Source organism: Cupressus sempervirens, chromosome 2, assembly GCF_028749045.1.
Source record: "Cupressus sempervirens isolate cs-2001-9-10 chromosome 2, ASM2874904v1, whole genome shotgun sequence".
NCBI classification, from domain to species: Eukaryota; Viridiplantae; Streptophyta; class Pinopsida; order Cupressales; family Cupressaceae; genus Cupressus; species Cupressus sempervirens.
Genome location: NC_143119.1, coordinates 185,697,213 through 185,710,553, shown reverse-complemented (window position 1 = coordinate 185,710,553; position 13,341 = coordinate 185,697,213). Strand labels below are relative to the sequence as shown.

The 13,341-nt window shown below is 34.4% G+C and overlaps 1 protein-coding gene across 2 annotated transcripts in view; it reads left to right on the top strand.

Annotated features, from left to right (window-relative positions):
- Positions 1-5,380, top strand: part of LOC149571698 (P-loop NTPase domain-containing protein LPA1 homolog 1-like) — a 262,301-nt gene extending 256,921 nt beyond the window's left edge. Inside the window, exons 6-9 of one of the 2 annotated variants that reach the window (XM_089813117.1) lie at positions 1,897-2,373; positions 2,528-3,250; positions 4,105-4,209; positions 4,546-5,380. In XM_089813117.1, coding sequence (XP_089669243.1) covers positions 1,897-2,373; positions 2,528-3,250; positions 4,105-4,209; positions 4,546-4,977 — 1,737 coding nt within the window. In that variant the 3' untranslated portion in view covers positions 4,978-5,380. The remainder of the gene's footprint in view (positions 1-1,896; positions 2,374-2,527; positions 3,251-4,104; positions 4,210-4,545) is intronic. The other variant, XM_089813118.1, reaches the window with a different exon arrangement.
- Positions 5,381-13,341: the final 7,961 nt, after the last annotated feature.

Sequence of the window (13,341 nt, the reverse complement as noted above, 5' to 3'; positions counted from 1 at the left end):
CACACTACCTGAGTGTTGGGCATTTTGTTAAATGCTTGGCAAGTAAAACTTGTATACAATGTCAAGAGTCGAACTCCGAAAAGAACATAATGTAATTGAACTTTTCCCAAACAATTATGTCATTTATAATATTCCAGAACAATCCAAACTTTGAGATTTGCAACAAAAATATAGTTCTTAAATAACGAGCAACTCACTCCAAAGGAAATTCATCAAATATTACAGCTCACTGAATTTCCAAAATTTTATTCACTGATGGAACAAATAACTAGTTTTGTCAATTTTTGCATACAACTAAATTTTATTTGCAATGATGATGAACCTGGTTGTTATTTGCATATCCTTTGAGTGCCAAATGGAAATGTGCATTTCCATAATGGTCCAATGCAATGCCCAATCGAAATGCAGCCTTCTCCCAGAGCATCCACTGCCTCAAATATCTCCAATGAACAGCTTAATGAAGTTCGCAGGTCACCAGACGTTAGTTCCAGGCATCCATCCCAAATTGCAGCTACCGGTTCAAGATTCCAGCTGCTTCACACACTCCACACAGGCCAGATTACTCACAGCCGCCCCTCTATTTTCAATTGCAGGCAATATTACTACTTGTGGATCCTAACATGGGAATCGCAGGTTAAAGATATAAATGCAGACCCTTAATGATAGATCACAGTCCAAATATTTGCTACGCATCTCAATAGAATGGCTGGCAGACTTAATGCAACAAATCGCAGGCACTGTATGTGCTCCTTCCAACCTACAAACTTGACATCACAAGCCTCTAGAATGAAGCTTCAGAATGAGAAATGTAATCACCAGCAAATAATTTAGTGGGAGACACTGAGCAATCTCCAGGTTGACAATTCAAAGTTTCCTTCAATCTGCATATATTAATGCTATCAACCTTCTTCAATCATAAACACTTCCAACCACAGAAAACATAGCCTATGGAAGCCCTCTTAAATCAGATTGCAGACAATTCAACTCACTTTACCTCAGCAGTGGTTGAATGCACTTCTCAGAATCTCAAACTCACTTCCAGCAAAACAATCTCCTTAGACACAGACAACACAGTAGGAGAAGAAGGCAAATTGTTATACGACAGCAACAATATTCTATGGAAATTCTCAGAATGACTCTTATACTTCAGCAAGGGCACATAAATCAGAACTCAGGAAAAAACCACAAAGGCAACAAAAGAAAATATATATTCAAGCACGCTTTTCCCCAATGAAATGAGCTCTCATTTATAGTCTTCCGTTGGCCAAAGCTTCCTAAATAACTCCACTTCAGAAATTGTGGTAGTTTCCCAAAAGAACTCAACACTAGAAATACTTTTTAGAAATATCACTTAATGTTATTATTATAATAATATAAATATTATTATCATAATACAACTTAATAATTAATAAATAAATAAGAGCTCATGCAATTATTAACTTTATTTACTACAGCTGACGACCAACTGTTGAAGCCACCCATTGCACTACCAAAAAATAGGCCTACTAAAAATAGTAAATATACAGCTGAGACCCCCAAAACACTCACGAGGGTCGCTATGATGAGCTAACTCCATCAACTGCATAGACCTGCCAAAAATGGGGACATTACATTTTGATTGGAAGTACTTAAAGTAACAAGTTCATTATGGGATAATATGGTATTTTAGGTACTTAAATGCTGCAAACAAAAAAATCAATTGCCATTCCCAAATTTACATTTATTTGTCTATATGTTCACCATATTTTTGGTTGCCTAATATGTGAATTTCAAAATTTCTGGCCCATAATTTTTGGGTTGTTCAGAACTTCAGTGTGTAGTTTGTTTTTGGCATATATTTATTGATTGTGTGATATTAGCAACTTAAGCTTCTGATGTGTTCTATTCCTGCTACAGGCTAGCAGACTTGGAATCACAACCGTTGTTTCAACAGATTCAATACGCCACATGATGAGGAGTTTTGTAGATGAAAAAGAAAATCCTTTGTTGTGGGCCTCAACATATCACGCTGGTGAGTGTTTGGATCCAGTTGCTGTAGCAGAAGCAAAGGCCAAAAAGAAAGAGAAGACTTTTACAGGACAGTCTGGAGATGACCAGTCTATTAGAAGAGAAGCAAAAGCTAATTACCAAGCTGATAGTCATGCAGGCAGTGAGATCGAGAACAAAAAGAAAATGACATCTGATGCTACAAATGGAGAAAGATTTGAGGCTAATCTTTGTGTGGAAGCTGTTGGATCCAAAGCTATGGCTATTGAAGGATATAAGGCACAGAGTGAAATGGTAATTGATAGTCTTGACAGGTTAATTACTGCATGGGAAGAAAGGAAGCAATCTGTTATTGTTGAAGGAGTTCATTTGAGCTTGAATTTTGTGGTGAGTTCCTTTTTATGTAGTTCATGCATTTCTGTGCCTATGATATAGGCAGTCTTTCATGTTTCTTTTAAGTTATGTGGAACTAGCTAAAAGGGCTTGCAATGTACATCTTACTTTCATTAGTTGTGCTAAATGTTCCCTCAAATTTTAACAGATGGGGCTCATGAAAAAACATCAATCAATCATACCATTTATGATCTACATTTCAAATGAAGATAAGCATTTGGAGCGTTTTGCTGTTCGTGCAAAGTATATGACCTTAGATCCCTTAAAGAATAAGTATGTTAAATACATTCGCAACATCCGTGCAATTCAGGATTACTTGCGTAAAAGAGCCGACAAACATCTTGTTCCAAAGGTCAATAATACTAACGTGGACAGAAGTGTGGATTCTATACATGCCACAATCTTCAGTTGTTTACGTAGGCGAGCAGGAGGTGAACAGCTTTATGATCAGGCAACAAATACTGTCAAGATTATAGATGAAGAGTATCGTAATCGATGTACAGCAGCTTCTCTTAGCTCAAAGGGTATGTTTAAGCTTATCCAGAGACAAGGATCATTCCGACGTCTCATGGCACTTGTAAATACAGATGGATCTGTGGCAAAAGCTTGGCCAGTTGATGCAATAGATAGTGATGGTAAACCTGTTTTGTACCATGGAAGTGTTAGTTGTATTAGAAATCCCATGTATGGACCTCTGGAAATTGTGAAAGAAGAAACTGTTAACCTCCAGTTTGGTAATTTTGGTATTAGCTCCTGGCATAATGACATGGGTGGAACGAGCTATGCCAGCAGCATTGATGGTAATGAAGTAACCAGTCACTATTCTTCATATTCAAATTCACCCAGGCATTCTGATGGACCTGCAAAGGAGGTATAATATGTACTTTTCTATAATTCTGCTAGGTATTTTACATAAGATTGATCTAAATGATGCTAAAATTCATTGCCCTACGTGCACTATGTAAACGTATTGCTCTAAAAATAACGTTTTCCTTTCTTGTCCTAGTTGCAGTACTTTTATTATGTTATGTGCTATTTTCCGTTCTGATGAGCACAGCATGCTATAAGTTTAATATTGACTCTCCTGAAGTGGTCCGATTGAGAGTTGCATGAAATCTGTACTTAGTTTCTTCTCAGAATCTCTAGATGACGTTTTAAGAATTGCAGTTTCCAGGGCAGGAATTTTATAAACCTAGCAGCCAATCTTTCTTGTTAGCCATTTTAAAACAATTCAAGTTCGGAATTACCTTTCAAAGTACTTATTTTTTGTTCATAGCGGTAGCATGCCTTTCCCTTGATACTATTTAGTTGATTATTCTTACTTGGCAATATAATTTAGTCATGGGCTCCAAAATACTTTGCTTTCAACAAGTATAATTAACCATTATACAGTTCCATTTTTTTATGTATCTACTCCCATCCGCAGCAGAAAGCACCTACAATGGGGAAAAAACTTGTTCGCTCTTATTTGCTGTGTTGTGAAACATTGTTTTTCTAATTATATTGCCTTGAAAAATAAATACATTAAATCGATTTCTCTTTTATTTGTGTATTTTCAATCTTGGTGAGTGCACATCTTATGTTTCTTCCTGATCACAAAAATTGTCGTTCTTCCCAAACGTGATTGTAAATTGGCATCATAGATTTGTTCTGGGAAACGTTCTGTACTCAATGGGTATCATATTCTTTAGTTTTTAAAATTACACTAAATTACTGTAAATGCAGCCTACTGAAGAACTGCCTGTACCAAGCAGTGATGAAGAATTAGATGAAGAGCCTCCTGTTGACACTGAAGACGACCTCAGTGATTCATGTATCCAGCAGGAAGAGGTAGACTCTTTTTCTTTTGCTTGTTTGTGCAATCCTTGATCAACATCAATAGACTGGGCATAATGGTTTAAGGTTTAAATCCTCAATATTATAGAATACAAGCCTACAATGCTGGAAATGTAAAAAAAATAGAAAAAAAACTGACGAGGATTCTTGATAATTATAAATAGCAAAAAATTATTCGCATAACTAAATAGAAATGTGACCTTCCATAAAACAAATTATATTTTTTATGCCTCGTACCAAGCTTCCATGGGCCTTATAAATTATCAAGGTGTACCTTGTTTTAATATTATTAAACTGGAACTCAGTTCTAATCTATTTTTGTTGTTTCAGTTAGAAGGATCTGTTGATGAGGAATCTGCAAGGTCAGATGAAGGAGATGAAGATCTAGTCACTTCTGATGCGCAAGATTATGGTCATTGGTCAGATAATCCAGAAAGTGGACAGGCTAAGGGGAATTTAGAGAAATGTGATCTTGAAAGAAAAAATTCAAAAATTGTGCCGCCTAAGACATGGCAAAAACAAAATTCTAGCAATGATATCCAGTCCTTTGATATGACTGGCAAATCTTTTAGGTCCAAGTCCGATACCTTTAGTAGAACTATTTTGAATGATTCTTCATTAGAAATTGAATACCTTCCGAGTTGTGTATCTATGGCACCTTGCAGAACATCAACATCCCATAAGGCAGAGCGCAGCAGAGTCTTAAGTCGATCTCAAAGTCTCCCTTCCTTTCAAAGTATATCAAATTATTTAATGGAATGATTTCAACTAAGCTTCAAGTCCTCTACGTTGGCCATAAAAGTAATGTTTTATCTATGGGAAACTTCTTCGTAAGTGAATCATTGTTGGCATCATGTTTCATTAGGTAAAAATTTCTAGGCCAGCTCCACAGAGTGACATTTAATAATGGATTCTTAGCACTTTGTGGTCTTGAATGTGCATTCCTTTTGCAATGTCGTGAAGTAATGTTTTAGCTATGGGAAACTTCTTCGTAAGTGAATCATTGTTGGCATCATGTTTCATTAGGTAAAAATTTCTAGGCCAGCTCTACAGAGTGACATTTAATAATGGATTCTTAGCACTTTGTGGTCTTGAATGTGCATTCCTTTTGCAATGTCGTGCCTCAGATTACTGTCAATCTACAACTTCTTCCTTATTATTGTTATATGGTTTAAGAATGAAGCATTATATCTAAAATACCAGTGTGCTATGAGCTGAGCTCATAACGGCAAAAGCTCTTGGAACACATTGAAATAAAATTCATAAAAAAATTGGTTCATCGACGAGAGGATATTCTGACAGTACATGGAATTAAATATCAATTTGGGACTTTGGTTTAACCATATGCGTTTCAAGGCTCAGGGCTTTTAGATATTTTCTGAGAAGTCCAGTGTTTTAGATTTATCATGCAACAAATATTGCTTTGGACCAAACTTTGCAACTATCTCACCTTTAATTTTATTTTACTATGTTACATTATGCTAAGAATCCATATGGAATTTTAAATATTAATTACTAAACTCAAGGAAAGATTTCGAATTATTTTAACAAAATTAAAATATTCCTATTTATGAGTAGTTGGTAAACTTCAATTTCCCTTTAAGCTCACCTTTTTTCTCAAATGTGTTCCCTCCATTTGTCACCCACTATGATTCATTTGTCTCCTGAATTCATGTATTTTTCGATGTATGAGTCTTACTTAGTATTAATAAATTCAGTTAAAAAACACGCATTTATCCAAAATCTTAGACCTGATGTTAAATTGGTTTTTATAGTGTGACAATATGAAAACTCTTTAAGTATTAGCAAAAAAGAAATAATTACATATGTTAAAATACTAAAAGAAGGGGCATTTATTTATATGTTTTCTTTTGTAAAATATTAAAAATCTTTTATAAGTGATTCAAAATGCTTAAAAGTGATTCTAAATTTAAGGGCTCAACATTGGTAAAAAAATACATAGGGGGGCTTCTCAAATTGCTAATTTGGAAATTCAATAAGATAGCGGCATTGAAGATGACATTTAACTTTGGTCATTGAAGTTATATTGTCATAAATGAATAAAAAAAGGTATAATTCAGGTTCAAGAGTGAAAAAGTTGGACACTTGAGTTTTGCATCTAATTTATGATGTTATTTTGGAGGTAAATATTTACAAAAATACTAGCTAATTATTGAAGTAAATTTTTTACAAGGAAAAATTGAAAAATCTATGATAAAAACAAATTACACAGTTTGTAAAATGAAGAATTGATAGCTAAGTGTGTCTCCAATACATTTGAGTCTTCTAAGTCGTGATCAAAATTGCAAAATGTTATAAAAAAGTTTTAAAACAATTCACCTTTTCAAATTTTAGTATAATTTCAAAGTGAGGAAGTCACACTATTCAAAGTGTTATTTTAGTTAAAAAGCCATTTTAAAAATAATGTAAAACTAACCTCATACCAACATAGCAACAATTTTTAAAAGAGAGTAAACACTATTATATGTGATACACACTTCTGGAAAAAAGCAAAGGTAAAGCCAAGAATCAATCTGTTGTTGATTAGGAAAGAGACAACCCTTTTGAATTATAGGGTTATTAAAGTAGAATTTCATCCAATGTTCATTGTAAGGTTGTCAATAGAAACTAAAAAAATATATCTATTAATTAACATCCATTTTGAATTATATTGTTATTAAAGTAGAATTTCATCTAATGTTTGTGGTAAGGTTATTAATAAAAACAAAAAATTATATGTATTAATTTTTAAACCATTTCAACTTGTTTATATTTAAAGATCAAACACAACTTATACCCCATAAACACTAATTTTTTGTGAAAAACTTGTTAAGGGAAAACCCATGGTGAGGTGAACTCATAATATATGTTACAAGTTTTTACAAGAGGCTCATTGTCAAACTTGAAGCCAAGACTCACTATCTTAGGGGAACATAAAAAATACTTGCAAATTAAATACCACTTCTTTAAAGAAAGATACATTTAGATTATAATGAAATATATGATATGAATTGTTGTAGAAGCATGCTTCTTCATTTGATTTTTGATCAATTTCATGCATCTCAGAGATTCCAATCATCTAACACCTCCACAAGTGATTTATTCTTATATGTTCTTTGCAACATCTTAAATCAAGTAGGTCAGCTCAAGCCTTTGATTATAAATTAGGTTGTAGATTAACCTAACACTTCAACCTTAAACATGTCAGCGTAAGGCTAATAGGGAGAAAATCCACCACCAAGCTATCCTCGCTAGAGTTAAACATGAAAGCCGAACAATATATGAGAAACCACAAGAAATTAAAGAGATATCAAAAATAAATAAATTGAGACAGTCTTCATTCAACATGCCGAGCATAGGGCCTACAACCATATACTTTTAAAATACAACCTGCAAACTTAAGAGGTTAGGTTTACAAAGCCAAATCTTGTTATTTTCCTTCTATCTAATTTCTATGTACCTTTTCTAATCCTAGATCTCTATTATATAGCCAGCAAGACCACAAGTTAGCCTGTTAGGCTAATTATTACAAAATATAAGTCGTGCCCCAAAGGAAAAATTAGTGACCTTACAATTTAGCAAATTAACTTTTGCGGGAACAAAGATAGGTTGACGTGTAATTCAAGAAGATATTCCCAGAAGTGCAAAAAGTCATGATTACAAACAAGACCTCGTCGAAGCCAAACCAACACATTAATTAGATTGCTAGGAAACAAGCATGCCACAAACAAAGAGAAGTGCAACTCCAACAAATAATGGAATTAGTTTCTACAAACTTAGCTACATGATCCATGATAGGTTCACATTAGGGAGCTAACTACACAGAAAGAGAAAATTCAAACAATAATAACATTAATCTGGTACCAATCTGACAACATCTAGTTGCTAAGCTTCAAGCTCTCTCCTAAGCAAGATCACAATCTTCATTGCTTGGAAGAATACTCAGAGAAATTTCTCTCCAAAATCCAACTCCAAAATTGACCAAATTTTCACAAACCTATACCCCCTTTTTATACATGAAATTTACTCATTTTGGTGTTTAACCAAATGATTTACAATCTTCCCTATTCAACCATAAATCCCCTTAAAATAACATATATTTGAAAACTAACCTTTGAAATATTTTATGATTTTTTTTTACAAAATGTATCTTTTATCGGATATGGTAAAGAAAAACCCATCCACAAATATCTTTGTGAAATTTGTCACCACGTTGGCACTCACAGGTTATTTAGGAATGTTGAGTTGGTGATTGCAACCACTGACCCACCAATTGTGGAAATCAAAGCCGTCATGTCTTACTAAATATTCTTCTTTGGTTATCCAACATGCATTAAGACACTTGCAGTGGTAAGGGAGGTCATGGTTTCAACTCCATTTCCCACCACTTAAAACCTTAAATGGTGGGAGATTTTAAATTTAAATAAGGCTAGGGTAGAAATTACTCAAGATGATGGGGTTTGGTGAAATGATAAGAGTGGTGGCTTGTGGCAAAGAGGCGTTGGGTTCAAATCCCCAATATAATGTTTACTTAAAGTTTGCGAAAGTAATCTAGTCAATCTTTGACAAGTCAAACCCACCTCTTTTTATCCCTCCAACTTCAATTGTCCACAACTTGAGCAAATAAACTCCAATTAACATTGTTCGAGTTGTGTTGGGCTTGTTTCACCAATCACTTTGATTTGGTGCCATCTTTGGAAGCATTGGGAACATTTGAATTTTTAGTGGTAAAATCCATCTAGATTAGTCCTCCCCACTTAGAGCTTTTGGACCTCCAAAAGCTTGGTTACTTAGAAAGTAAGTGAGGGTAGAGTTCCCTCACTTTTCCAATCTCCATCTATCTTGCCTTGCTTGGATTCATCCCTTTCAATCCCACTCTGAGGTACTCAACATCTCCTTGTCATGATGTCCTGACATTTTTGTCAAGAATGACGTCCTATGGCAACTCTGGCATATACTCTGGTGAAAGGTCATCAATTGATGGGACTTGAGCATCAACCTCTTCATCTAGAATCATTAGAAGCTCATAAAACTTCAAGTTTTCAACATTGACTACTGAATAAATGTGCGTGTAGGAAGAAAGATTAAGGCGAAATGCATTGGTTTCAATTTTTTCCAAGGATCTCAAAGGGATCATACCAGATAGGCTTGAGCTTTTTGCCTTCTCCTTGCATTTTTTCCTTACTAATGTGTAACCAATCTCAATCAAACTCTTTTCCCACTGAGCTTCTACCACCCGATGAATAGCTTGAACCTTCTATATGAACTTCAAAACCTTCTTTGCATCATGTTGATTGTCTTTGACTTCATCTTTCCCAAAGGCAAAGTCCATTGGTGTTCATGGTAGGTAACTGAAACAAGTCTCAAAAGGAGAAACTTTTTGTAGAAGAATGTGTTGCATGGTTGTAAGAATGCTCCACATATTGTAGACTTTCATCCCACTGTTTGGGATGCTTTTTGCAGTAGAGTTAGAGCAAGTGCACAACGACCATGTTCACCACTTATGTTTGTCCATCCATCTAAGGTCCCACAATCTAGACCAAAAATCTCCAAGGATTTGAGAGTCTTGATTTGATACAATAGAATTGGGGATTCCAAAATAGAACCATAAAAAATGAAAATACAATTGAGTTGTTAGTCCAATTGTGATCTATTTTTTACAAGGCATAAGAATACATATTTTGTTGAACCCGTCAACTAGTAGAAAGAGATAATCATGTCCTCTTTTAGACATGGGAAGTCCTCCAACAAAGTCCATAGAGACACTTTCCCCAGGTCAAGATGGAATAGGAAGAGATGTGTATAACTCCAAGAAGAATTTCTTGTTACTTGTCTTACTTATTGCACTCATTATACATCCCTTGATGTATCTTGTTATAGTTTCCTGCATGTGAGACCATTAGAAAAATTGTTGTAATTAAACCATAGTCATGTTGAAACCAAAATGTCCAAGTATCAAAGACATATGAGCTTCTTTAAGGGCATGTGCTTGTTCACCCTTAGGAATACATAATTTACCTAGTTGATACAACAGTTCTTCCTTTACATAGTAATTCTTTTCTTCTATGGATTTTCCTACAACGAGAACTGGATATATATCCTTGAAGTTATCATCCATGACATATTATTCCTTAAAGATTTCATGGACCATGGAACTTCCTCTTGAGATAGAAAAATCATTTATAATAGGAGGTTTGTAAAGCATATCAGCTACCTTATTATGGACTCCTTTCTTAAACTTTATCACTAAGTGAAATTTTTGAAGAAATCCCATCCACCTAAAGTGCCAACTTTGTTGCAACTTAGATTGTGAATGTAAATATTGCATTAATTGATGGTCCATGTGGATAATTGTTTGCTTTCCCATTAGGTAGTGTTTCCATTTTTTAACATTGTGTACTAGTGCATATAACTCTTTATCATAAGTAGGATAATTAATAACTGTACTTGTAAAAGTTTCAGAGTGATAACATATTGGCTTACCTCCCTACATTAAGACTGCTCCCATGGAAAATTCACTTACATGTGTTTCAATCTTAAATGTCTTCTATAGATATGGCAGACTCAGAATAGGTGTGGTACTTAACTCTCCCTTCAAAGTGTTGAAAGCCTCTTGCTGAGGTCCTCCCCACTAGAAAGTTGTCTTGGTACTTGTGAACGCATGCAATGGTGATGCAATATAGGATAAGATAGCAATGGACTTTCTCCTGTATTGAACAATAGCTAACAAGCTTCTAACTTCAATGACTATACTTGGGTTAGGCCATTTTATAATTACCATTACCTACGACATATCCTAAGTACACAAGAGATGTCTTTGCAAACTCACATTTTGACATCTTAACATAGAGTTTTTTTCCTGACAAATCAAAAAATTTATGTGCATGACTTACATGATCTCTCCATGATTTTCTAAATATTAGGATATCATCTAGATAGACTATTACAAATTCGTCAATGTAGGGACGAAATATATCATTCATTACATGCATGAAACTGATTGGTGTAGTACACAACCCAAAAGGCACAATGAACCATTCATATAGTTTGTGCTTTAGTTTTGAATGCAGTTTTCCAAATATCATCTTTTGTAATCCTAATCTGATGGTAACCACTTCGCAAATCCAACTTGGTGAAATAAACTACATGCTTAAGTTGATCAAGTAAATCATCATTGGGAGGAAGAGGGTACATGTTCTTTACCATTATCTTATTCAAGGTTTTGTAATTGATACGAATTCTCTATGTTCCATCCTTCTTTGGAACCAACACAATTGGAGAACCACAAGGTGAAGTACTTAGATGGATCACTTCTTTCTCCACCAACTCCTAAACACGTTTCTTGATCTCTTCATTCTACAAGAATGATAACTAATACATGCCAATGTTTGAAAGAGGCACATCCTATTGTAAATGGATTTCATGTTGTATCTCCCTCTTAAGTGGCAATCCTTTTGGCTCCTAAAACAATTCATCTTAAGAAGAAAATACTTTGACTAATTTAAATTTATGTTTTGGATCACAACCCTTGAATGCCTTAGATTTACTATCATCTTTAGCTTTTACAAGCATTAGCACACATTTTTTACTCTCATTAACTAATGTAAGACTAGTTTTAACTTTATGCGATCTAACTATGTACTCTTTACCATCTTTGAATAAATGATACTTATTCTCCCCCCTATAAAAGATTTCCTTCCTATAAAAAAGATAAGGACTTCCTAACACAAGCCCACAAATTTCCAAAGGTACAACATCTACTTCCACCTCATCAATAAAATTGGTAGTTATGGAAAAATGAAGTTTGTACTATTTTGTCACCTATAATTGAGCATCATTACATACCCATCCAAGTGGATAGGGTTTAGGATGAAGTGTGGTAGCTAGATTCAATTTCTTTACCACTTCTTCATATATCAAATTAAATTGTGAACCTATGTCAGCAAGAGTATCAACCTTAGTGTGTTTAGTTACCACACGAATGTGAAAAAGTTAAGTTCTTTTCTTATCCACATAAGGAAGAGAATTTGACTTGCTTGAACTTGCATTGTATATCATAGCATATGATGCGATATTTTTACCTTCCTCTTTACCTTGGACCGTGACAATAACTATCTTTATCTCATCCCCATAGTTAGATCCAAGATCTTGTTGTAGTAAAATAGTAGTCTTTTGTTTACCTTTCTTTCCTCCATATTTCTTTGGCCTTAACTCTAGATGTAATTTCGACCATCTAGAGACATCATGTCCATCTTTCTTACAATGAGAACAATTAGGTTTACTATCTTCCTTTTTTACTGTACCATCCTTTTCCCCCTTCTTTTCTTTCCCCTTATATTTAGTTTTAGACTTATATGGTTCCTTATCAAACTTATCAATAAAAGAACCTTTACCTCTTGACTCTAAATGTGTGGTTTGAACACATACTTCATCTAGCTTACTAGGATTCAATACCAAAATGGAATATCTCAGATAAGAATGAAGACCACCTATATACTTGAGTAATGTATCCTGGGTTTACAATATAACATTTAATGCAATAGCCTTTTTGTAGAATTCATGGGTGTACTTTTGGATAGAGTAACCTTTCCCTTGTCTAAAATGTCGCCAGTTCATCATGAACCATTGCATATAGCCTATAGGGTAGAATTATTTCTTAAGAAAACTGAAAAAAATTGATCAAGTTAAATTGACTCTACCATAGTGAGAATTATTATCCCAGGTTCCCTCCCACCAAGTTGAAGTTGTACCTCCTAACCAAAGAGTAGCTAACTAGATCCTATCAACATCATCTAAGAGGTTTTGAACTCTAAAATAGACTTCAACTTGTTGAGTCCAATCATCTAACATCTCAACACTTAATTCCTCACAATACTTTGGTAGATAAAAATTTAAATCCAATTTTATTCTAGGCTTATGTCCACCCTTAAAAGTATTAGAAGAATCTAAATAAGTAGAAGAAGGAGAATATGGAGAAGAAGGAGAAGAAGGAAGTGTGTTTGGATGATCATGATCACCTCCTTTCTTTTTCCCTTTGTCTTCATGAGATGCATGTCTTAGGATCATTTCTTCTCTTTCTCGTACTAAAACTTCTACCATTGTCTACAAATTTTGAAGAGTCTTTTG